The sequence below is a fragment of the Prosopis cineraria genome, unplaced genomic scaffold (genome assembly GCF_029017545.1).
Source record: "Prosopis cineraria cultivar Desert tree isolate PC_DT_omini unplaced genomic scaffold, ASM2901754v1 PC6, whole genome shotgun sequence".
NCBI classification, from domain to species: Eukaryota; Viridiplantae; Streptophyta; class Magnoliopsida; order Fabales; family Fabaceae; genus Prosopis; species Prosopis cineraria.
Window position 1 is genome coordinate 22,768,329 of NW_026555337.1, and position 24,142 is coordinate 22,792,470.

Below are 24,142 nucleotides of genomic sequence, written 5' to 3' on the forward strand. Positions count from 1 at the left end.
ACAATAAACGAGTTTAAAGTCCATGGTGCTAAAGACCTAAAGTTCAAGATTTGCTCATTTATTCTTTAATAATTAATCACCAATATGAAATATCTTCTTGATCACATTGCTTCTATTCTATATTATATGCAGTTGAGGAACACACCACGTCACCAATAACAAGCCATAAAAATAACACAAAATTGAAGAAAAGTTAAACATTACGATTAGCTGAAAGTATACCTTCTATGTTAATTTTTACCAATTTTTTTCGGTATTTGACCAAACTTGTTACCACTTGCGAATATTTCTTCCTTCATTTCTATTTTATATTCATTATTTAATTATTTTAAACTCTTAGCATATCTTCCTGCATCCCACAGTTTTAAAACATTCTCTCTCAAAGAAGTTTCTTAAAATAAGTGATTTTTTTTCCAAAAAAAAGCTGAAACGAATGGGCCATTATCTCTTAAAATTCTTATAATTAACTAAGTGAAAACAACCAAAAAGAGTAAATAGTTTGGATGTGTAAAAATGTGATATACCTTAAAAATATTTAATCTAAATATTTAACCAAAAATTTAATTATAAAATAAGATATACTTTAAAATATTTAATCTAAATATATGATGTCATTGAGATTTATGGGGGTTATAGTAAGAAGAACCTTTTAAAAAATAGAAGACTAAAGTTGTGATGATAGAATTATCAACCACATTTTAAAAGTTATAAACAAACTCTTTATATAATTATATATTTGTCTGTATATCAATATAACAAAATAAAAAGTACAAAACTATGAGTGTTGATATATAAGTTGAAAAGTTGCATCTCGATTATGAATGTTAGATTTCGTGATCGGCTTATGCTTCTATTGCCTAACGTACAATGTCATTTTTGCTTGTATTTGAAGATATATATTAGGGTGGGGAAGTTAAAAAAGAGACATGGACCAATATTTAGTTAAAATTATTTTTATTTAATTTTTAAATTAAATCTAAATTAGAAAATTTGCATTTAAATCCCAAGAAATTTTTATAAAATTTAAAATTAAAACTTACAAAAATACTCATCTTTTTTTAATAAAATACTCTTCCTTTATTAAAGTCCTTTGAAATTAAAAATGAAGCATATTGTTGCTAGTTCTAATAGGATGGGTGTCTTGACCGTCACTTCCTTCGCCTTATCTGCTAGTTAAAATTATTTGGCTGATCTCTCATATGTTGCTGATTCTATTTTTGCGTTGTTGCTTTCCTTGTTTTGTTGCTTTGTTGTTGTTTGCAGTTTCAGTTGTACTGTACTGATTTATTTGCCTTAGGAATATATCAGCAGTTGGGGGGGAAAAAAGTCCCTTGAAATTTAATTAAAGTTTCCTTACAAGAGACCTAACTGAAATTATCCCCTTTTATATTTGAAATCATTGTAACAGGTTGAGTACTCAATGACATTATAAAATATTACGAATTATGTATAAAAATATAATCCAATTTTTGTTTTGTGAAAAAAAAGTTTGTATTAGACTTTTACATTTTGGGATATATAATTAATAGCATTTTGACAAAACCGATTAGCATCTAAATTCGTAATTTCAAGTGGCAAGAGACAAGAAGTAAGAAAATAGAAATAATATATAGTGAATTATAATTTGAATAAAAATTATACTTTGTAAATTATTGGAACCAAGATCTAATTCCTGAAGCAAAACCAAACTTCCAATGCTTGTAGGTATGTAGCCTATGAGTTGATTATAGCCCAAGTACATAATTTTCAGACTTGTAAGATTGGCAATTCATTTGGAATACCTCCTGCATTGTGTATGAGTGCAGAGAATTATGTTTAACAAAATTATGTTTATCGTGATAACAGATAAAAACACTGATATGAGTGCTTGTGTATGTATCGTAGAAAATCATAGAAATACAATATAACTTTATGGAGATGATCATGGACAACATATGTTGTATAAAAAAAATCATATAAATTTAAAAACCATTAAAAAACTATCTCTTGCATTATGGGTCCAAGAACCCAAATGAAAAGGACAAAAACTAATAAAAGCGTGCAAAATATTTTTTTTACTAGCAGTGCAGAGAATACTAAATGATGTTAATACACTATTTTGTGTTGAAAGCTTAATGACAGAGTTACCAATATCACAACAAATTAAAATTATATATAATTTGTAGATTCATTTATTGCACCCTACTCAACATAATCAATATATATATATATCACATTCCCTTCTCCAACAAAATCAATGTTGAATAGAATATTGTAAATAGCTTATTCTAAGACATTCTAGCACGCATTAAATTTTTTGAAATGATTTAGAGAAAATATATGAATTTATCTTATATTATTAAGGACACGCCTATTAAGGAGTTGTATGACATCAATTCAAGTGAGGATAAGCTAGAAATAGCTTGAGGTATTTTTCCTGAAATATCATTCCTTGCTAAATGTAAATCTTTAAATCTCGAAGCCTTCCAATCTCAAGTGGAATAGATCCATGGATAGAATTAAAATTTGAATCCAAGATCTCTAATTTTGACATGTTTGATACCAATAGCAACTACTGATGACATAACCAAAAGAAAAGTCATGGTTTTCTAAACAGATTGGGCCATCCAATTCCACCTATTATATTAGGAAGTAGCTCTTAGTTTAGTCCTCTACAACCTTTGAAACCAAACACTCAAAGATAGGGACATCTAAAGGAGTTTCAGGACCTAACACGAAATAATTTTAGAGGTCTAATGAATTGTAATTTTGCCACTTCAAATTCTATAAAAATTAAAACAATCACAAATAAAGGGTAAAAGAGGAATAAACACACCTAATATACATGGCCATCTATTATTGGATTTCTTTATTCTTTTAATAGAAGTGCAAAACTCCTATGAACAAATAAAAGGATTTGTGGACTTCATAATGACAAATGAAAAATCAAGTTATCAATCAAGTCGTGCCTATGGAAACAACTAAGCAAGAGCTATATTTTTTTAATAAGAAAATATTGGTAGAGCAAGAAATGATCTGGTTGAGAGAAAAGAAGAGGTGAAATGACAAAGTGGTTGTGGCAGAGTATATGCAGCCATAAATTTTTAATGAAGAGATATAATTAACATTAATGCTTAGTAAAAAATTAATTATTGGTTATCTAAGATAAAAAAAGTAAGTAATAAATTCTTAATGAAAATATATAATTAACATTAATGCTTGATAAGAAAAAGAATGACTAATTATATAGGATATTAGTGAACTTTTTTTAGGCCTAAGACGACAGCCTTAATGGACTGGTGTTACACACGGCCCCACTGATAGAACCACTGAAATACTAGGAAAGTGATAAAATTGCAAATGAATTCTTATACGATAGATGACGTGGTTAACTATTAAGCATTACTAAGAAACAAAAAATCAATAACAAAATTTCAAAGTCTCTTTCTCTTTCTTTCACCTTTGCACAACACCTTAAATATAAATAAATAAAATTTGGCACTGTGTATAGCCATATATGTTTACCTCTGTTTTTGGCTCTTAAAACAGAGATAAATAGAATCATAATTCATTATTTGCTTTAGGGACTGATTCTTAGAATTTGGTAAAATTATAGGGATTAAACTTTTATAATTTTCAATTTTTTACTTATTTACAATTTAAGAGAAATAACTGAGGGGCAGACTTTATATTTTAATACTGATGCACTCCATTTTAACATTATCACTCAAATGAATATGTTTCAACTCTAACATTACATTTAATTAATGGTATTTTTTCTTGAAAGCTATTAGCATTTAAGTTTATCATTATTAAGTTTAAAAAACAAAACAACAACACAAAGGAAACAAAAATTGACGATACCAGATTACAATTTACTAATAGTATACCTTTTAAGTTATTGTAACCAAGATCAAATTTTTAAAGCAAAATCAAATTTCCAATGCATCATAGTATATATCCTTGAAAAATAACGGAAGTCTAAGAATTATCTGTCAATAATTTTCTTAGGGGAAGTTAATTTGAAAAAATTGTGCTAACTTTGATAATTTGAACACCCATATAGGAGAATATGGAATTGAAAAATGTAAATCTTCACAAAATCAATAACAATATTATATGCTCATCTCTATCTTTAACCCCAAAAAAAAAAAAAAAGAGGTAAACAGAGTAATATTTCTAAACAATATCAGACAAATCTTCACACGTTATATATATTTTCTTTCATTCTTCAGTTTTTAATACATGTTTATTGACCTTTGCATAACTTAGAAAAATATTTTAGAGCATAGTGCAGTGATGGTTCACGCAGGTCCCTTACAATCATTTACTTTTTTTTTTAATATTTCTTTGCATATGTTTAAAATATTGCACTTCAACATGCTTGCATGTAGACAAATATTGCCAATGAATAAAAAAATTGCTGCAAGTTATTTTTGGGAATGCATCTTGCAATATAACAACAAAAATGTACAAACACTTTTTCATAAGTACAGGCATTGTTATATGTTTACTTTTTCATTGTTATATGTACAAACACTTTTTCATAAGTACAGACATTAAAGAAAAAAAATGAAGAGCACTTATATCATTTGCTGAAAGAGTATTTTGTAATTTATTAGATGAAAGGTCCAAACCTTCAAGCATAGTCAAGTTTCCAACACGTATTGCAAATGAGTTTTGAAGCATAAAGAATTATCCAGATTCTCTAATTTTATTTTAGTGGTGCTAAATTATTTTTATTTGTATTTTAAGTAGGAATGTTAAAAAGAGAGAATGAAGCTTTCTAACTTGAGAAGCAGATTTCGTTTTATTATTATTATTATTATTTTGGCTTTGAAATTCACATTTTTTTTTTGTGAAATCACATATTTGATTTGAGGTAAAAGGATTTTTACAAGATTGTATTATTCATTTGACAAATTAAAAGCTGCGGGGTTAACTAGTAAACTTATTCTTGTTTTTATGTTTGGCCAAAAAAACTTTTATCTCAATTATTAAACAAACTACGATAATGATTGGACACTTACAATACTCCAACATTAATATATAAATCTATATTTAAACACATTTTAAATATTATCTCCAATTTGAAATTCTAATAAGGGTCTAAATAATAATTATGTAAATAATAACTTTCACTTTAGGCAAACTTTATATAAAAAAAAGTATATATTCAACATCATTCCACAATTCTCTCTGTTTTTTTTTTAGATTTTTTCTCAAAAATTAGATTTTCAAACAAGCAACAAAGACCGACTTCTGAGATTGAGAGAAGAGAAGTCAAAAGAACAGAAGATAACAAAAACAGTATAGGAGAAGTTGAGATAGAGCGATAAATTAAAGACATAGACAACCCATAATCTAATAGTTCAAATTAGAAGGAAAATCTTCAATGAATTGATTATTGAAAAATAAATAGAAGAAAAAGAAACTATTGAGAGACTTAAATGAACAGAGTACAGATTTGGAAGCGTAAATCTTCATGTAATCAATAACAGTATAATATGCTTACCTCTATTTTGTAGTCCAAAAAACTGAGCAATACAATTCTATATTTGAAGGATACCAAAGTGTTGTAAATTTCACAACACAATTCACGTGCATGTAGGCAACGAATCTAAATGTGTAACTGAGGGCTCTAAAGTACAATGATCAATGATGGTGAAGATATAAATGTAAATAATGCCTTTCTTGTCGCTTGCAAGAGCATGGGAAGGTAGAAATTGTTGCATAAATAATTAGATAAATACAAAAAAGGTGCATTGTTGCATACTCGCATTGTTTTGTGCAAAGGCAGGGGAGGGAGAGTGGTATAGATTAGGAATGGAATCAATGGCATTTAACAAGAGTAAACAAGTAAGTTTAAATTGCTAAGATGCACTTTTTAATAAATAAAAATGTATTTTAGAATCTTTGATATAGTATTTTTTTTTAAAGATTTAAAAATTAAATTTAATTGCGTATTTTTGAAAATTATGTGATGGCTTATGTAATATTAATAAAATTAAATATAAATGAATATATTTCACTCTAAAAGTGAATCATAAATAATATGAAAATTTTCTAACAATATATCAAAATTTACAAAACACTTTGATCATAAAAGACTTACATATATAAAAACATTAGAATTACTAACAATAATTATAACAAAGAAAATTAATTAAGATGTCTTTGTACAATCAAGTTTTTAATAAATAAATTTAAATTAAATTCAAGTATATGAGATGCCTTTGTAAGGAGAGATAGATTTTGTAAGTTTAAAGTTTCATGCAATGTGTTAAATGATACAATGACTTTATGAGATGATTAAGGCCAATGCTCAGCTAGGCATCATCTTTCAAGTTTATAATTTTTTTTATTTAATTTCAAGAATCATCCAATTCTCATAAAATATTTCATGGAATGTGCTTACAAAGATGTGATCTTTATAATTATTATTTACAAAAAACGTGGAAAAGAAAACATAATCATATACTTATAGTTTGATGATTACTGTCCCGATTTTCAAAATAAAAATATAACCCGTGACACATGGAAGTGGATGCTCTCCTACAGTGCCAATTGCATGCAATTTTTTTCTTCTTTTCTTTTTCTCCCCTTTTTGTTTCTATATGCATTCAACGTTACACTCTTAATATAATATCACAAGCTACATGTAGCCAGAAAAAAAAAAAAGATTAGATCATAAAATACTAGTTATTTTTTCTATATAACATGTAAGTTGAATACTAAAATAATTTCTTTAATATTATACTTATTTATGTCAACGTGTAATTATTTGACGAAAAGAAAAGAACAGCTTTTTGGGTTATATATAGTCTTTAATGTTTCAAAATATATTTTACTGAGCTTCACATAGATTCAAAATATTTAAGATTGAACGGTGATGGTCCACATAGGTTCTTCACAATTATTTAATTTTACTTCACATGATACATGGATATCATATTGGAAAGATAGGTAGTTATATTGATAACTATTTTCCTCGCTATGAACGGAGCTTCGTTTGTTCCAATCAAACAAAATGCTCCACACGACATCCTAAACCGCATTTCTAAATTCATTGGAAAATAAATTGTTTTTGACCAACCGGAACTAATATTTTACGGAAAAGAAAATTTTTTTGTTTAAAGAATTGTTAGAAAAGAAAATTTCGCCCATACACATTTTATTAAAGCAAGATAAAGTAGGAAATAAATGCATGGTTCTTCATAGTAATAATGAGAAAACAATTAAAGAGAGGAGAAAACCTATGGTAGCCAGAATATCATAATTTGATGAGAAAGTTACCTTGTAAATTATTATGTTCAAGACCTAGCACTTGAAGCATATCCAATTTTCCAATACCATTTGGTATATCACCTACAAAAAACAAAAAAAGTTAATGCTTAAAGATGTTGAATTTAAATTGGTTACAGGTATATCTATTGAGAATATTTCCCATGGATGTGATAAAGACACAAAAAAGAAGGCATATTAATCCAATGAGAGTCCATATATAATGAATCTTTTTACCAAGTCTAACAACTAGAGGTGCACATGGGCAGGGCTAGGTTGGCAAAGCCTTGCCCGATGCCCTACCCAAAGGATGCATGGGCTGAAAAATGTAGCGCGTTGCCCAGCCCTGCCTGCAAAATGCCCTATTAGCTTGGGCTGGGCAAGGCAAGCTGGGCACCTTCGGGTTGCCCTGCCCATCAAATAATTTCTTTTTCCATCAACTTCAAATAAAACTATCATAAATCAATAACAATGACCCAACCCATCAACTCAAAATAACATTCATAAAAATGTAAACCATAAATACAAAATAACAGCTATGATATCCAATTATCTATAATTCAACATCTAACTTGAAATATAAAACTATTATAAGTCTTGACACATAGTGAAATTATCCATAATGCAATCCAAAATAATAGCTACAATAATCCATTAAAAACAATAAATTTTATAAAAGTTTGGAGCATCATGAAAAAAAAAAAATTTCACAGAGTAGACTTTAATTTACAAAAAGCTTCTTCCCAATTCCTCTTTTCATCTTTCCTTAAATCTTAATAGTTAATATAATTGATCCTTTAAAAATTTAAAAAATATATTAATGTACTCGGGCTGGGCCAAATGGGCAGGGCAGCATGCCCTGGCCCGAATAATGCCCTGCCCAAACATGCCCAAGTCATGTCGGGCAGCTTTTTTTAGGGCCGGGTTGGGCAAAATTTTATTAGGTTCGAGCGGGCATATCAAGCAATCAGGCTACATGCACACCCCTACTAACAACACATGCAAATTTTAGGCAACATGTTGTGCAATAATTGTTTGAAAAATTTTACATGCTTTTAACGTAACTACAAAAGAAATTCCAAAACATCTAAAGTGACAAATTGTCTAGCTAAAAGTGGATTACAAAGAACATTGGATTATTTTATATGAACCAATTTAAAAAATTATTCTCATCAATATGGCATTGAAAATAACAGTTACAGAATTACCAAACATTAATTTTCTCAGGGGAAATTAATTTGAACAAGGAAGCAAACTTTCGCAAAGCTCTTTTCATCAATGCACAAAATAACCTAACTTTAATAATTTGAATACCCGTTGAGGAGGGCACGAAGTTGGAAAGGAAAATTTTAAAAAAATCAATAACACAGAAAAAATGTGTTTTGGATTTATATGCAATAGACTTACCCATAAAAAGCGTAAATTATTTTCTTTATTTTTTAAATAGCTAAATAGTTTTCATCACCACCAAAATGTATATCATATAAAGTTTATAAATTTTTCATTGCTAAACAGAAATCACTAATGTTAGAAAGGTATCCAAGGACTTTAGAGGAATTATGATATTTAGAGGAACCTAATTGTTATTTTTATATTTTGATGGTATTTTATTGTCATTTTTCCAAGTTAATATGTTGTTAATATGTTTTATTTTTATACATTTGTATTTATAAGTTTTATATTTGCTTTTAGAATGTTTAGGTGAGGTGGGTTTGGGGGCTCACCAGGGCTGAGAGAAGCCTTCCTTAAAAATTACTTATAGATGTACTTACATATCGTTTGCCAACAAGGCGTTTATAAGTTTTATATTATTATACGCCATCAATTATGTAATAACATTTCTCTCAAATCATAAAATTAGTAAATTAATTTTAAAAATATCAATACTATAACTTAAAAATGAAAATTCAAATATATACCACAGTTTATGTGTGTGTGTGTATATATATATATTTAAAAAAAATCTCCTACCCACCTTTGATTCTCATTTCAGCCCCAACTCAAAATAATGGAGATAGCTTAATAATTTGGTTGTCTTTACAAATTTTTTTTTTCCCCCATGCCATCTATAAAATTCTTAGGTGTGAGAAGCTATCAGTTGGATAAATTGATTACACATTTTATGACCAGTCATCATATGTTTGATTTATTTTAGTGGCGGATCCATATATGATATAGCTTGAACTTGTTTTTTTGGCATTTCATGCTAAAGATTAATTTTTGTTCAAATAAATCCCAATATATGCCATGCTGCCACTCTAATCATTTTATAAAGCCCAATTAGAATTTGATTTCTTGCCCGCTTATTCCTCTTATTAAAATTCTAATGCTGCTTATAGCCAATAAGAGCAAAATTGACAGTGATTGATAAGTAACGAAATTGGCTAAGACAACGTTGAATTAGACGTTGGATCCATCCAAACTTTACTTTCTATTTACATTAACATAACATTATGTATTCATTCAGGTCCATTTGTTAAAGAATAAAAAATAGGTTATTATTAGATAATTTAGGGATTTTATAAAATAATTATTTTGTAGAAATTTTATAAAAAGCATACATTATTTTATGTTTGGTTACAATAATTAAAAAGTAATTATTGACTATTTTTTAAAATTTTATAATATCTTTATTGATTGTTTAAAAAATAATTTGTTATTTAATTATTTTAAAATCTTAGTATATCTTCTTGCATCCCACATTTTTAAAACATTATTTCTCAAAGTAGTTTTTTAAAATAATAAAAAATTTCTTTTCTATTCTAATTATTTCCAAAAATTTAAAGAAACATCAATAAAATCAGAAAATAATTTTTTTCAAAAAAAGAAATTTCTTCATAAAATAAGCTAAAACAAATGGGGCCTTTTATCCCTTAAAATTCTTATAATTAACTAAGTGAAAACAATGAAAAAGAGTAAATATTTTGGATGAGTAAAAATGTGATATACTTTAAAATATTTAATCTAAATATTTAACCAAAAATTTAATTATAAAATATGATATACTTTAAAATATTTAATCTAAATATACCAAAAATTTAAATATAAAATATGATATACTTTAAAATATTTAAACTAAATATATTATTTCATTGAGATTTATGGTAATTATAGTAAGTAGAACCTTTTAAGAAAAGGTAAGACTACAATTGTGGTGATAGAATTATCAAGAAAATTTCAAAAATTATAAACCAACTTTTTATATAATTATATATGTGTATCAATATAACAAAATAAAAACTACAATACTATAAGTGTTGATATATATGTTTAAAAGCTGCATCTATGAATGATAGATTTTATGCTTCTATCACCTAATGTACAGTGTCATTTTTGTTTGTATTTGAAGAGACATTAAATGGGAAAGTTAAAAAAGAGACACGTGCCAATATTTAGTTAAAATTATTAAAATTATGTGTATTTAATTTTTAAATTAAATTTAAATTATAAAATTTGCATTTAAGTCCCAAGAAATTTTTATAAAATTAAAAATTAAAATTTACAAAAATACTCATCTTTTTTTAATAAAATGCCCTTCCTATACTAAAATTGGATTTAGTAAATATTATTGATTTTTAATTTCATTAAAGTCCTTTGAAATTAAAAATCAAGCATATTGCTGTTGGTTCTAATAGGATGGGTGTCTACTAGTTAAAATTATTTGCCTGATCTCTCTTATGTTGTTGTTGATTCTGATTTTTCTTTGTTGCTTTCCTTGTTTTGTTGCTCTGTTGTCGTTTGCGGTTTCAGTTGTACTGTACTGGTTTATTTGCCTTAGGAATATATCAGCAGTTGGAAAAAGAAAAAGTCCTTTGAAATTTAATGAAAGTTTCCTTGCAAGAGACCTAACCGAGATTATCCCCTTTTATATTTGAAATCTTTGTAACAGGTTGTGTTCTCAATGACATTATAAAATATTACAAATTATGTATAAACATATAATCCAATTTTTGTTTTGTGAAAAAAAAGTTTATTCTAGACTTTTACATTTTGGGGTATATAATTAATAGCATTTTGACGAAAAAGATTGGCGTCTAAGTTCATAATTTCAAGTTGCAGGAGACAAGAAGTAAGAAAAAATAAATGACCTATAGTGAATTATAATTTGTATAAGGCTTATACCTTGTAAATTATTGAAACCAAGATCTAATTCTTGAAGCAAAACCAAATTTCCAATGCTTCTGGGTATGTAGCCAATGAGTTGATTTTGAGCCAAAGACATAATTTTAAGATTTGAAAGATTGGCAATTTCATTTGGAATATCTCCTGCATTATCGCAATAACAAATAAAAATACTGACATTAGTGCTTGTGTATATATTATAGAAAATCATAGAAATACAATATAACTTTACGGAGATGATCACGGACAACATATGTTGTATAAAAAATCATATAAATTTAAAAAAACATTAAAAAGTATGTCTTGCATTATGGCTCCATGAACCCAAATGAAAAGGACAAAAATTAATAAAAGCATGCAAAATATTTGTTCCTGGCAGTGCAGAGAATACTAAATGATGTTAATACACTATGTCGTGTTGGAAGCATAATGACAGAGTTACCAATATCACAATAAATTAAAATTATATATAATTTGTAGATTCATTTATTGCCCCCAACTCAACATAATCAATATATATATATACACATCACATTCCCTTCTCCAACAAAATCAATGTTGAATAAAATATTGTAAATAGCTTATTCTAAGACATTCTAGCACGCATTAAATTTTTGAAATGATTTAGAGAAAATATATGAATTTATCCAATCTCAAGTAGAATAGATCCATGGATAGAACTAAAATTCCTAGCCAAGGTCTCTAATTTTGACATATTTGATGACAATTGCAACTAATGATGACATAATCAAAAGAAAAGTCATGGTTTTCTAAACAAATTGGGCCATCCAATTCCATCTATTGTATTAGGAACTGGCTCTTGGTTTAGTCCTCTACAACCTTAAAAACCGAACACTCAAAGATAAGGATATCTAAAGAAGTTTTAGGGCCTAAGGTGAAATTGTTTTAAAGGCCTAATGTATTATTATTTTACCACTTCAAATTCTATAAAAAATTAAGACAATAAGAAATAAATGTTAAAAGAGGAACAAACACACCGAATATATATGGCCATCTACAATTGGATTTCTTAATTCTTTTAATAGAAGTGCAATATTCCTATGAACAAATAAAACGACTTGTGGACTTCATATGACAAATGGAAAATCAAGTTATCAATCAAGCCGTGCCCATGGAAACGGCTAATCAAGAGCTATTTTTTCAATAAGAAAATAATGGTAGAGAAAGAAATGATTTGGTTGTGAGAAAGAAGAGATGAAATGACAAAGTGGTTGTGGCAGAGTATAGGCAGCCATAAATTTTTAATGAAGAGATATAATTAACATTAATGCTTAGTAAAAAATTAATTATTGGTTATCTAAGATAAAAGTAAGTAATAAATTCTTAATGAAAATATATAATTAACATTAATGCTTGCCGAAAAAAAGAATGACCGATTGTATAGAATATAAGTAAATACTCCTTCCATCCCAAATTATAAGATACTTTTAGGAAAGATTCAACATTCTAAAATATAAGACAATTTGATGAAAATAAGGTTTCATTAATAATACTTTTTTAATATTATCCTTTCCATATATTCTCTCTTTCAATATTCTTTCATCAATGGAGTATTAAATAAAAGGTATTTTAAAAAGTTTATATTTTTGCCCTGAAAAAGTAAGGTAATAAAGTATATTTGATGAGTTTTATTAGTATGTAAGATTTTATTCAAAAGTGTTTTTAATTTAGGACAGAGGGACTATTTTTTAGGTCTAAGACGATAGCCTTAATGGACTAGTGTTACACACGGCCCTACTGATAGAACCAATGAAATACCAAGTGATAATATTGCAAATGAATTCTTATATGATAGATGATGTGGTTAACTATTAAGCATTACTAAGAAAAACAAAACAAGATCAATAACCAAATTTCAAAGTCTCTTTCTCTTTCTTTCACCTCTGCCCAACGTCTTAAATATAAATAAATAAAATTTGGCACTGTGTATAGCGGTATATGTCTACCTCTGTTTTTATCTCTTAAAATAGAGATAAATAGAATCATAATTCATTATTTTCCTTAGGGACTGATTCTTAGAATTTGGTAAAACTATAGGGATTAAAGTTTTATATTTTTTTCAATTTTTTGCTTCTTCTTTACAATTTAAGAGAAACAACTGAAGTGAAGACTTTATATTTTAATATTGATGCACTCCATATTAAAATTATCACTCAAATGAATATATTTCAACTCTAATGTTACATATAATTAATGGTATTTTGACTAGAAAGCTATTAGCATTTAAGTTTATAAATATTAAGTTTCAAAAGACAAAATAACAACACAAGGGAAACAAAAAATTGATGATACCAAATTAGAATTAACAAATAGTATACGTTGTAAATTATTGTGACCAAGATCAAATTTTTAAAGCAAAATCAAATTTCCAATGCATCTTTGTATATATCCTTGAAATGTAACAGTAGTCTAGGGATTATCAAACATTAATTTTCCCAGGGGAAGTAAATTTGAATAAATTGTACTAACTTTGATTATTCGAATGCCCACATAGGAGAACATGGAATTGAAAATGAAAATCTTCACAAAATCAATAACAAAGTAATATTTCTAAACAATATTAGACAAATATGGTTGACAGATGGACCACATGATCAATAATAACATGAAAAAATAACACAAAATTAATAAAAAGTTATACATTATGAAGTTGAAAGCATATCTTCTAAGATCTTATCGTCAATATATAATTCCTGAAGCATAGTCAAGTTTTCAATGCTTCTTGGTATTTGGCCAGACAACTTGTTAATCTCTAGGTATATAATTTTCATGTTTGTGAGAGCACCAATTGTTTTTGGAATATCTCTTACATTATGATAATGAGAAAACCACATTATTATGAGTTCTCACGTATAAAATGATTATGATAAAAAAGAAAAATAAGTAACAATAATAATTTTATGAACACATTCCTTTAAGCTTATTTTGATCAAAATATTATCAGTCCTGACTTTGTATTTAGAAAATAGGAAAATGACAAAGCTCTTAAACAAAACAAGTTATTTTACGTGTAGCCGCTAATTTGAGCTCTTTTTTAATTAATTTTCAACCAAATATTTTTGGACCAAATTTCATTAGCTTAAATAGATAAATTTTGGAGGTGTAATTTTTTCTGGGTATGCTGGAACTGTACTTATTTATTATGGTGCATAAATGATTGAATAAAATATAAAAAGTGCATCATTATGTCGTGTGTTGCATGCATTGTTTTGTGCAAAGGCAAGGGAGAGTGATATGGTTAGGAGTGGAATTAATTGTGTGGGCGAAGGGTATACTAGTAAGTTTAAATTGCCATGATTCACCTTGGAGAATGTTTGATAAATTACTTTCAATAGAGTTAAAAAAAAATGCAACTACAACAACAACAACAACAACAACAACAAGCCTTTATCCCACTAGGTGGGGTCGGCTACATGGATTGCAAGACGCCATTGTGCTCTATCATTTATTAAGCTTTTAGAAATATTATTAATTAAGAGATCACGTTCAACAACTTCCAAGAGTGTTCTCTTAGGCCTTCCTCTACCTCTCTTAATCGGACTCAAAGTTATATGTTCCACTCTTCTCACTGGTGCCTCCCTTGGTCTTCTTTGTACATGCCCAAACCATCTCAACCGATTTTCTACCATTTTTTCCTCAATAGGTGCCACCCTCACTTTTTCACGTATGTGCTCATTTCGAATTTTATCTTTACGTGTATGTCCGCACATCCATCGTAACATTCTCATCTCTGCTACTCCAACTTTATGCTCTTGCTGTCCCGTTAGAGCCCAACATTCACTACTATATAACATTGCCGGTCTGATAGCAGTACGATAAAACTTTCCTTTAAGTTTATTAGGCACCTTACGGTCACAAATAACTCCTTTAGCTTTTCTCCAATTAAACCACCCAGCTTGAATTCTATGTGAAATATCTCCACTGATTTCGCCATCATTTTGGATAATGGCTCCCAAATATCTAAACTTTTCCACTTGAGGTATAATTTGATCTCCCAATTTCACTTCCAAATTATTTTCGAATAGTCCTTTATCAAATTTACAATATAAATATTCCGTCTTACTTCTACTCAGACGAAAACCTTTCGACTCCAATGTCCTCCTCCATAACTCAAGTTTGCAATTAACCTCTTCTCTTGTCTCTGCTATAAGAACTATATCATCCGCGAAGAGCATACATTTCGGGATTTCCTCTTGAATATGTTCCGTCAAAACATTTAAAATCAAGTTGAACAAATAAGGACTCAGAGATGATCCCTGATGTAGCCCAATCTTTATAGGAAAATCCTTTGTTTGACCACTAGGCGTTCTTATACTAGTTTTTACCCCCTCATACATATCTTGTATGGCTTTAATATAAGCAATCCGTACTCCCTTTTTTTCCAACGCTTTCCAAAGCACTTCTCTTGGTATACGGTCATAAGCTTTTTCCAAATCAATAAAAACCATGTGTAGATCTTTATTTTACAACGATACTTTTCCATTAATCCCCTTAGTAGATAAATCGCCTCTGTAGTTGATCTACCTGGCATAAAACCAAATTGATTCTCAGAAATACTTGTCTCCAATCTCAACCTGTGCTCAATTACTTTCTCCCACAATTTCATTGTGTGGCTCATGAGTTTAATCCCTCTATAGTTAGTACAATTCTGAATATCTCCTTTATTTTTATAAATAGGAATTAATGTACTTCTCCTCCACTCATCAGGCATTTTCTTGGACCGTAAAATCACATTAAATAACTTAGTTAACCATCTCACCCCTTCTTCACCTAAACATTTCCACGCTTCGATAGATATACAATCAGGTCCGTTAGCTCTACCATTTGCCATTTTCTTAAGAGCTTCCTTTACCTCCTTATCACGTATTTTTCGATAGAATGACAAATTTTGTTCTCCTTCACCAGTTACTAAATCCTCCAAGTTACTAGATGAATCCTCTCCATCATTGAAAAGTTTAGAAAAATAAGTCTCCCATCTATTTTTAATTTCATCATCTGTAACTAAAATTCTTCCCTCTTCATCCTTAATACACCTTACCTGTTCTAGATCTCTTGATTTTCTTTCCCTACTCTTGGCAATCTTATAAATATTTTGCTCTCCTTCCTTCGTCTCAAGGTTCTTATAAAATTCTTCAAAAGCTTTAGAACGAGCTTCACCCACAGCTCTCTTAGTTTCCTTCTTAGCCATACGGTACCTCTCCCAATTTTCCTCATTGTTACACAAATGTATGGCTTTAAAACAGTTCTTCTTATACTTGATTTTGTCCTGTACACTATTATTCCACCACCAAGACTCCTTATCTCTCGGACCAGGACCTTTCGATTCTCCCAAAACTACTTTTGCAACCTCCCGTATCTTTTTAGCCATATCCTCCCATATGATGTTAGCACTTCCCTGAGAATCCCAAATTCCTTTATCCAAAAGATTTCGCTTGAAAATATCTTGCTTCTCACCTTTTAATTGCCACCACCTAATCCTTGGTGTTACTACTTGTCGACGTTTTTGGATTTTACTCATAATACACACATCAAGGACTAGGACCCTATGTTGTGTCGTTACAGCATCTCCAGGGATCACCTTACAATTTTTACAAAGTTTTCTATCTGTGTTCCTAACCAAAAGAAAATCAATCTGCGACCTTGAGGCTCCACTTTTGTAGGTGATGAGATGCTCATCTCTCTTCTTGAAACAAGTGTTGGCAATCTTAAAATCATACGCCAATGAGAAATCAAGAAGAGTTTGCCCTTCATTGTTTAGCTCTCCAAAACCAAAACCACCATGCACCCTCGCATACTGACCAGCTTCCCTCCCGACATGCCCATTAAAGTCTCCTCCAATAAAAATCTTTTCACTCTGTGGTATGTGTCGAATCAACCCCTCCAGATCCTCCCAAAATAATTCCTTAAGACTGGCTTCTGTCCCGACTTGCGGCGCATAAGCGCTAACAATATTAACAGTCTCACGTCCAATTATCATTTTTAAAGAAATAATTCTGTCTCCAATTCTGCTAACTTCTACAACGTTCTTCTTCCACTCCTTATCTATAATGATGCCTACTCCATTGCGTGCACTTACTTTTCCTGTATACCAAAGTTTGAAACCTTGAATATCCTTAGCTTCTTCTCCACGCCATTTTGTTTCTTGCAAGCAAAGGATATTGATTTTCCTTTGAATCATAACCCCTACAACCTCTACAGATTTACAATTTAATGTCCCAACATTCCAAGTACCAAATCTAATTTTGCTCTTATGGACTAACTTCTTTAGCCGCGTGCGTCCAAATGACGCGGTAGCCCTTGCTCATTTAACACTACATCCGGGCGCCGATGCAGCGGCTCTAACTCACTTATCACTGTACTCGAGCCATGCAGCGCGTTACTTACGGGCAACGACCTAGCATTAACATTATAACGTCTATTGTCCATGTTCATGATAGATTCAACAAATTTTTACATTGGCTGTTGATGGCCTAACACAACCCTCCTCCTTTACCCGGGCTTGGGACCGGCTATAAACATAGGCGGAGTTGTTAAAAAAAAAAAATGCAACTAAAGTGTATATTTTGAAAAGTATGGGTTGGCTTCATTAATATTAAGAAATTAAAGATAAATGAATATATTTTATTGTTCTCTTTCATGCCAATGCGAACCTCCAACTTTTTGGTTAGATATACAGAATCCAGTACACTAACCAAAAAGCCAAATCCTTGTAGCTGAATATATTTTACTCTAAAAATAAATCATAAATAATATGACATGTTTTTAAAAATATATATCAAAACTCACAAAACATATATGAACAAATTTAGAATTGCTAACAATAACTATAATATAAAAAACGGGTGAAAATAGTGTATTATATAATATATATATATATATATATATTATACAAAGATATTAACTTTGTTGAATTTGTATCTTTACCATCCCTAAATCCTCAAAATGTTAATTGTTTTTATATTCTTCATATAGTTTTTTTATTACTCATGGATATCTTCCTATTGAAGGCAATCATGTTTGATATATGGGCCAATAAAAATTAAAATGAAAATTCAAATACCATAGTTGATGTATATATTTATATATTAAAAAGATCTCCCACCCATCTTTGATTCTACTGCGCTGGTTCAAATGAAGATGGCTTGAAATGTAGTTACTTTTGAAAATGTTTTTTTTCCACCCTATCTATAAAATTCTTGTGTGTGAAGAGTTGTTGATTGGATACAGTTAGAATGATAAGGACTATTGGGGGATAGATAGTAAATTTTAACTCAAGGAACAGTAAAAAAAACCTTGGAAGCCCATAATGAATGTTTAATTTTAATTAATTTATACCCTTGCGATCATATTTGATTTACTGCCACACACTAATCAATCTATATAGCTCACAAACCTACAACAATATTTAATTATATGATCCAAAGCATGTTCCTCTTAAACATCAATCCCCCTTCAATTAGAAGTTGGTAATTCTGTGCCTTACACCTTTTTATGCATCTCAGTTGAAATTATAATGATGTTTATAGCTAATAAGAAAAACAAAAACACAGAATTCACCTAAAAATTTACACTCAATACACGTTTCTTCGCTTCCGCTGACTTTTATATAACTCTTATTTTATGTTGTGTTTAGATTAACAAGGATTTGGATTTTGGATCGAATTCTTCATTTAGATATACAAAAATTTATGAATCCAAATATATTTCTTATCATGTTTCCTTTGTAATTTCAAATTTCCTCTGCATCCTAATCATTTGAAATTTCAACCACTTCAAACATATTGTTTTTTTTTTTCCTTGTTTTCACTATTGATATCTCTATGACTCTCATATCTTTTTTTTATTTCTCATTCTTGTCTTTCATTTGATTTTTTTTAAACTACTCAAACCAAGAATTTTAAGTACATGAATTTTAAATGTGAGATTGAAATGCAAGATTTCAAATCTAAAATTTAAATTCAAATCCATCAATCCAATCATTATCATAATTCTTTAGTAGAGCTTACCTTCACTCCTATCATCTATTTGCCACACACACACACACACGAATAATGAGCAAAATTGATTGTGATTGATAATGAACAAAATTGGGCAAATGAAGGTTGAACGAGAGATTGTAATTAATAGCTTATCCTAAGATTCACTAACATTAACACAAAATTGTTTGAAATGACTTGGAGCAAATATAAATTTATTTGATATTATGAAAGGCGTACCTTTTAAGGAGTTTGATGACAAAGACATCAGCTCAAGTGAGGATAAGCCAGAAATAGTTGGAGGTATATTTCCTGAAAGATTGTTCCAAGCTATACATAAAATCTTTAAATGTTGAAGCCTTCCGACCTCGAGTGGAATAGATCCATGGATGAAACTGTGATTCCAATCCATGGTCTCTAATTTTGACAAATTTGATTTGCTTGGAGGAATAACACCTCAAAAACTATTATCTCGAAAGATCAGGCATTGAAGTGCAAATAGACTTCCAATCCATGCAGGAATTTTCCCATCAAATTCATTATAGCTAAGGTTGAGAATTCTCAACTTATGTAACTGCAACAACTCCTTCGGTAACTCACTACAAAAGTTGTTACTATGAAGGTCAAGTTCAACAAGGGAGGACAAATTCCCCACTTGTGAGTGTAAGGTGCCCGTGAGACTCATGTGAGCAAGATTCAATACACATACTCTCTCACCTTTAGCATCGCAAGTAACCCCAACCCAATTGCAAATGGAGAAAGAGTTAGACCAATTAGCCAAGTGATTGAATGGGACTCTCACAGAAATTTTGAGAGCAAGAAGTGCCAATTCATCATTTTTGGTGAAATTGGTGTGACATAAAGTTGGGGAGATGATGAGATAGCAAAGCAGTAAAATGAAACCAAAGGTTCGCCATGTTGGATTGATTTAAGGCTTATAAGATTGACGAGGACGATGAAGAAGGTCATGCTATATATATATATATGCTTCAAGGTTGACAAGCACTGCTCATAATGATAATAAAAGCCGAATAAAATGTGAACCTAATAAAAGCACTTATGTTTTGTGGTGGGAAAAAAGTGTACTATTCGAATTCTTGTCAAGGTAATTAAATAATGTGCCAAGTAGTCAAATTCTAACAAAGAAACAATATTTTGCCATTTTTCCCATGGTGCGGTGGGTATTTGAGTTGACTTGGTTTGACCAAGGAAAATATATGGACAAATAAAAAAAAAAATTGTCACAATCCATATGACTTAGCTTGTTTTCTCTTGAGAAGAGAGACAAGATAATATCTGCCTTACGTGCTAAATGAGAATGGAAATAAAATCGAAAGAAGATGGAGAGGATCTGTTTCACCGTCGAGCTTTTGGTTTGATAGTAGAGATAGGGTGGACCTACAACTAAGACGACGCGATGATAAGAAATGGCAAAGCGAATAGGTTTGGCTATCAAAAAAATAAAATGAAGGAGGGCTGGCCTGCTAGGGAAGACGAAGAGGTTCACATCAGTTCCTTTCGTCACAATAGGTGTGAAAATCAATCAGATTTCTTATTGTTTACCAAAAGGTCACCGCCTCTTCTTTTTACACTTGTTTCTTTTTAACCGGCATGAAATGTTGATCTAAAATCATATATTTGTAGTAGTATTAACTGAACCGCAATATTCTGAATACTATTATTATTGTGCCATTTTAACATGCATATGGATTGAGTGGCTTGAAAAATTTCACCGCTAGTGAGTTGTGAAAATACTCAGCACAATCTCATTGATAGAACATAAAAATTTTGCTATCAATGAAATAACTTTAATATATATGCATAGCGTACTTATCTCCAAGCTATATATATATATATATATAAAATCATGCTTAGTCAAAAAATAATCTACAACTCATTTTTGATAAAATCTATAATTCATTTTTAAATCAACTATACAGTTTATTTGCAAGAGAAATAAAATGGGGAAATGACATGAAAAGAACCAACAGCTTCAGTTAAGCTTAAACAAGGACCAAAAGATTTGGAAATGAAAATAAGGACCAAAGATCCTTTAGTAAGTTGGTCTAAAAATTTGCTAATTTCATCCCCATAATTTGCAATCATCAGAACAAGAATTAGATAATAAAATTTGCTAATTTAAACAACTTCCAAGTAATGAAGTATAGATATTTTAATTAATACGATATTAAAAATATAACATTTTTAATTACTTACCTGTGTTTTTGCTGTCAACGATATAATTCAATAATAACCTAGTAGATAGCCGGTTAATGTGGATGGTTAAAATGATATTTTACTATTTTACATAAGTAAAAAATAACATTGGTCTTTTGTAATTTAGAAGATTTAATTGATATTAATTCTAATAGGATACTTGTTTGTAATTTTTTTGAATCTTTTTTAATATTTTTTTAAAATATTCAAATTAATTAATGGTCAAAGTTAACATTTGTTAATAATAGGGACAACATTGCACTAATTTCATATGTTGAATAGGACATTGCACCACAAAAAAGTTAGGATATCATCATCATATACTCCTGGGTGAATAGTTGATAGTTAAAAATATGATTTAACCCAATAAAAAAATAAATTTGATAGGGATGTATTAATGGAAGGAAAAATGTTATTTTATTTTATAATATATATATATATATATATTGATATATATACACGGACTTGTGATATAATTACAAAACTAATTCCATTAAACGTAGCCCAAGAAAATTATGTACCAGGCTTCAAAAGGATTTCAAAAAATTTATTTAATTTGTCAATCTTAAATAAAAAATATTTAAGTATACCAAAAATATAATTCATAACAGCTAGACATATCATAAGACAAACAATTTGTTCATTATTAGGGACATAGATATTTCTTCCTTTATATTTATCACTGATTAGATCTAATGAGCTCCACTCACCCATGGGGTGTCGGTATTTTCATTTTCCCATGAAAAGATAGTCCCAAGAAGAAAATTTGAAAAAGATGTGAGAAACTCCGAATGAAGCTTAATGTGCATAATTACCACTTGAAAGTAGAACCATATTTTCAAGCGAAAATTCCTTTGAGTGAATTCCGTGAGAAATTGTTGAAAATTGGGAAAAAAGTATTAAGAAAAAAATATATGAACATTTTGGGTTAAGTGTACTATCTTCTCTTCGGTTTGCTTAATGACATCAATATGCATCTCCCCACCTTGGTTCTCTTCCCACTTCCAATAAAATCATAGGAAAAATTAAATTGTTTGTTTCAATTTTTTTATCATGTTTTGAAATAGGCCTTTATAGTTTATACTTTTAGAAACAATTCCATGAAGTTTGTGTGGTTAAATATGTTAGTCCCTTAAAGTTCACTTTCCATTTCAATCTTTTTTACTTCCCTTACTAACTGACAAAAAAAGTTCAAAATAACCAATATAAAAAGTTCTTCCTACAGTAGTGTATGTTTTTTTATTGTTTCTGGAACATAAATTATTAGTTAAAAAATTGACTTGTAAAATGGTGTGTGTAAAATTGTATAATAATAATAATAATCTCACGTTATTTTGATCAAAACTACATTTTGATCAAATCCAACTAAACAAACACACACCATTTCATTTCTTTGTTATTATGAGAGCTTTTGATTCTACAAACCAATAAATGGGCTTAGCTGTGATGTCCCTAGAGAAAGTGATTGGCATTAGGTTAATTAACATTATATGAATGTAATGATGAAGCGTACAAAAACTCTTTACCTGCATTCACAATGTTGGAGAAGATATTGGCGCATTTAATTATCAACTTGTTGGAGAAGATACAAAGACCACATATTATTGCCCCGGTTCCTCTATAAATTATGTATAAAATATGAATTTTCACCATTCATGACTTCTTTTTCTCTTTGGCCATATTAATGAGTTATGTTAAAAAAGAAAAAAAAAAAAAAAAAGAAAGCAGCCCAATTCATAGAACCTCCACATTATCAATGAAATGACTAAAACAAATATATAAATTATTTATATTCTCTTCACCTATAATTGTGTAATTTTCTTTACACAATGACCCTAACAAAAAGATAACTACCATTTATAATTTTTTCTCCTAAAACAAAATAGATCAGAGGTCAGTCATCAATGTATCTTAAATATAAATTCAAATATAATTACAAATAGGACTTTGCAATATAGCGTGGAACAACTTTGATTGAATTTGAAATAAGATATAACAGCGCTTATACATATTGATATCAATAACGAGTCCTAGGAATTGAATTAAGAATAATAATAATAATACTAATAACAAACAATAGAAAAGTGACAAATATAAGAGAGTTGTGAACTTGGTCTATAGCGTTGAATCTATACCTAGTCAATTATGAATTAATGATAATTAATGGATGAATGTGAAAAGGATAATTAATTATCTGGTCAGTAAAGGATAATTAATTGAACATGCTAATAAAACATAATTTCAGAATTTTTTGGCATAGTATTTTCAGAATATTATTAATTGAAATATTATTACCTGAATTTTTTTTGCCAATCATAAAATAATTTATTTTTGGATAATTTGTATGTAAAATAAGTACCATTCACCTTACCTCATCAGTAATAACATAAAATATTATTTTCAAGGAGGACTATATTATTGTGCCCATGTCTATATGCTAGTAACGATATATGAGTTGACTTGATTTGGTATGTGAGCAGAAAAAAGATATAAGATTCTTTTTCTTCGACTATAATATCAATAAGCATTGTAATGTATAGGAA

General features: G+C 29.2%; 1 protein-coding gene across 1 annotated transcript; it reads right to left on the reverse strand.

Moving 5' to 3' along the window:
• Window positions 1-1,589: 1,589 nt before the first annotated feature.
• On the reverse strand, window positions 1,590-20,309 carry LOC129313038 (receptor-like protein 11). The gene is made up of 5 exons (XM_054955865.1): window positions 20,100-20,309; window positions 19,623-19,694; window positions 11,386-11,529; window positions 7,276-7,347; window positions 1,590-1,784 (listed from the first exon to the last, which is right to left on the reverse strand). The coding sequence occupies exons 2-5, from the start codon at window positions 19,648-19,650 to the stop codon at window positions 1,747-1,749; spliced, it is 282 nt and encodes a 93-aa protein (XP_054811840.1). The 5' UTR covers window positions 19,651-19,694; window positions 20,100-20,309; the 3' UTR covers window positions 1,590-1,746.
• Between the last annotated feature and the right edge of the window lie 3,833 nt (window positions 20,310-24,142).

Bases quoted from the DNA above. Each gene is read 5' to 3' on its own strand.
- LOC129313038 (XM_054955865.1), bottom strand. From the start codon at position 19,650: ATGTCTTTGTCATCAAACTCCTTAAAAG. The intron at 11,530-19,622 runs GTACGCCTTTCA...GCGATAATGCAG, and splicing joins GTCATCAAACTCCTTAAAAG to GAGATATTCCAAATGAAATT. The intron at 7,348-11,385 runs GTATAAGCCTTA...TGTTTTTTGTAG, and splicing joins TGGTTTCAATAATTTACAAG to GTGATATACCAAATGGTATT.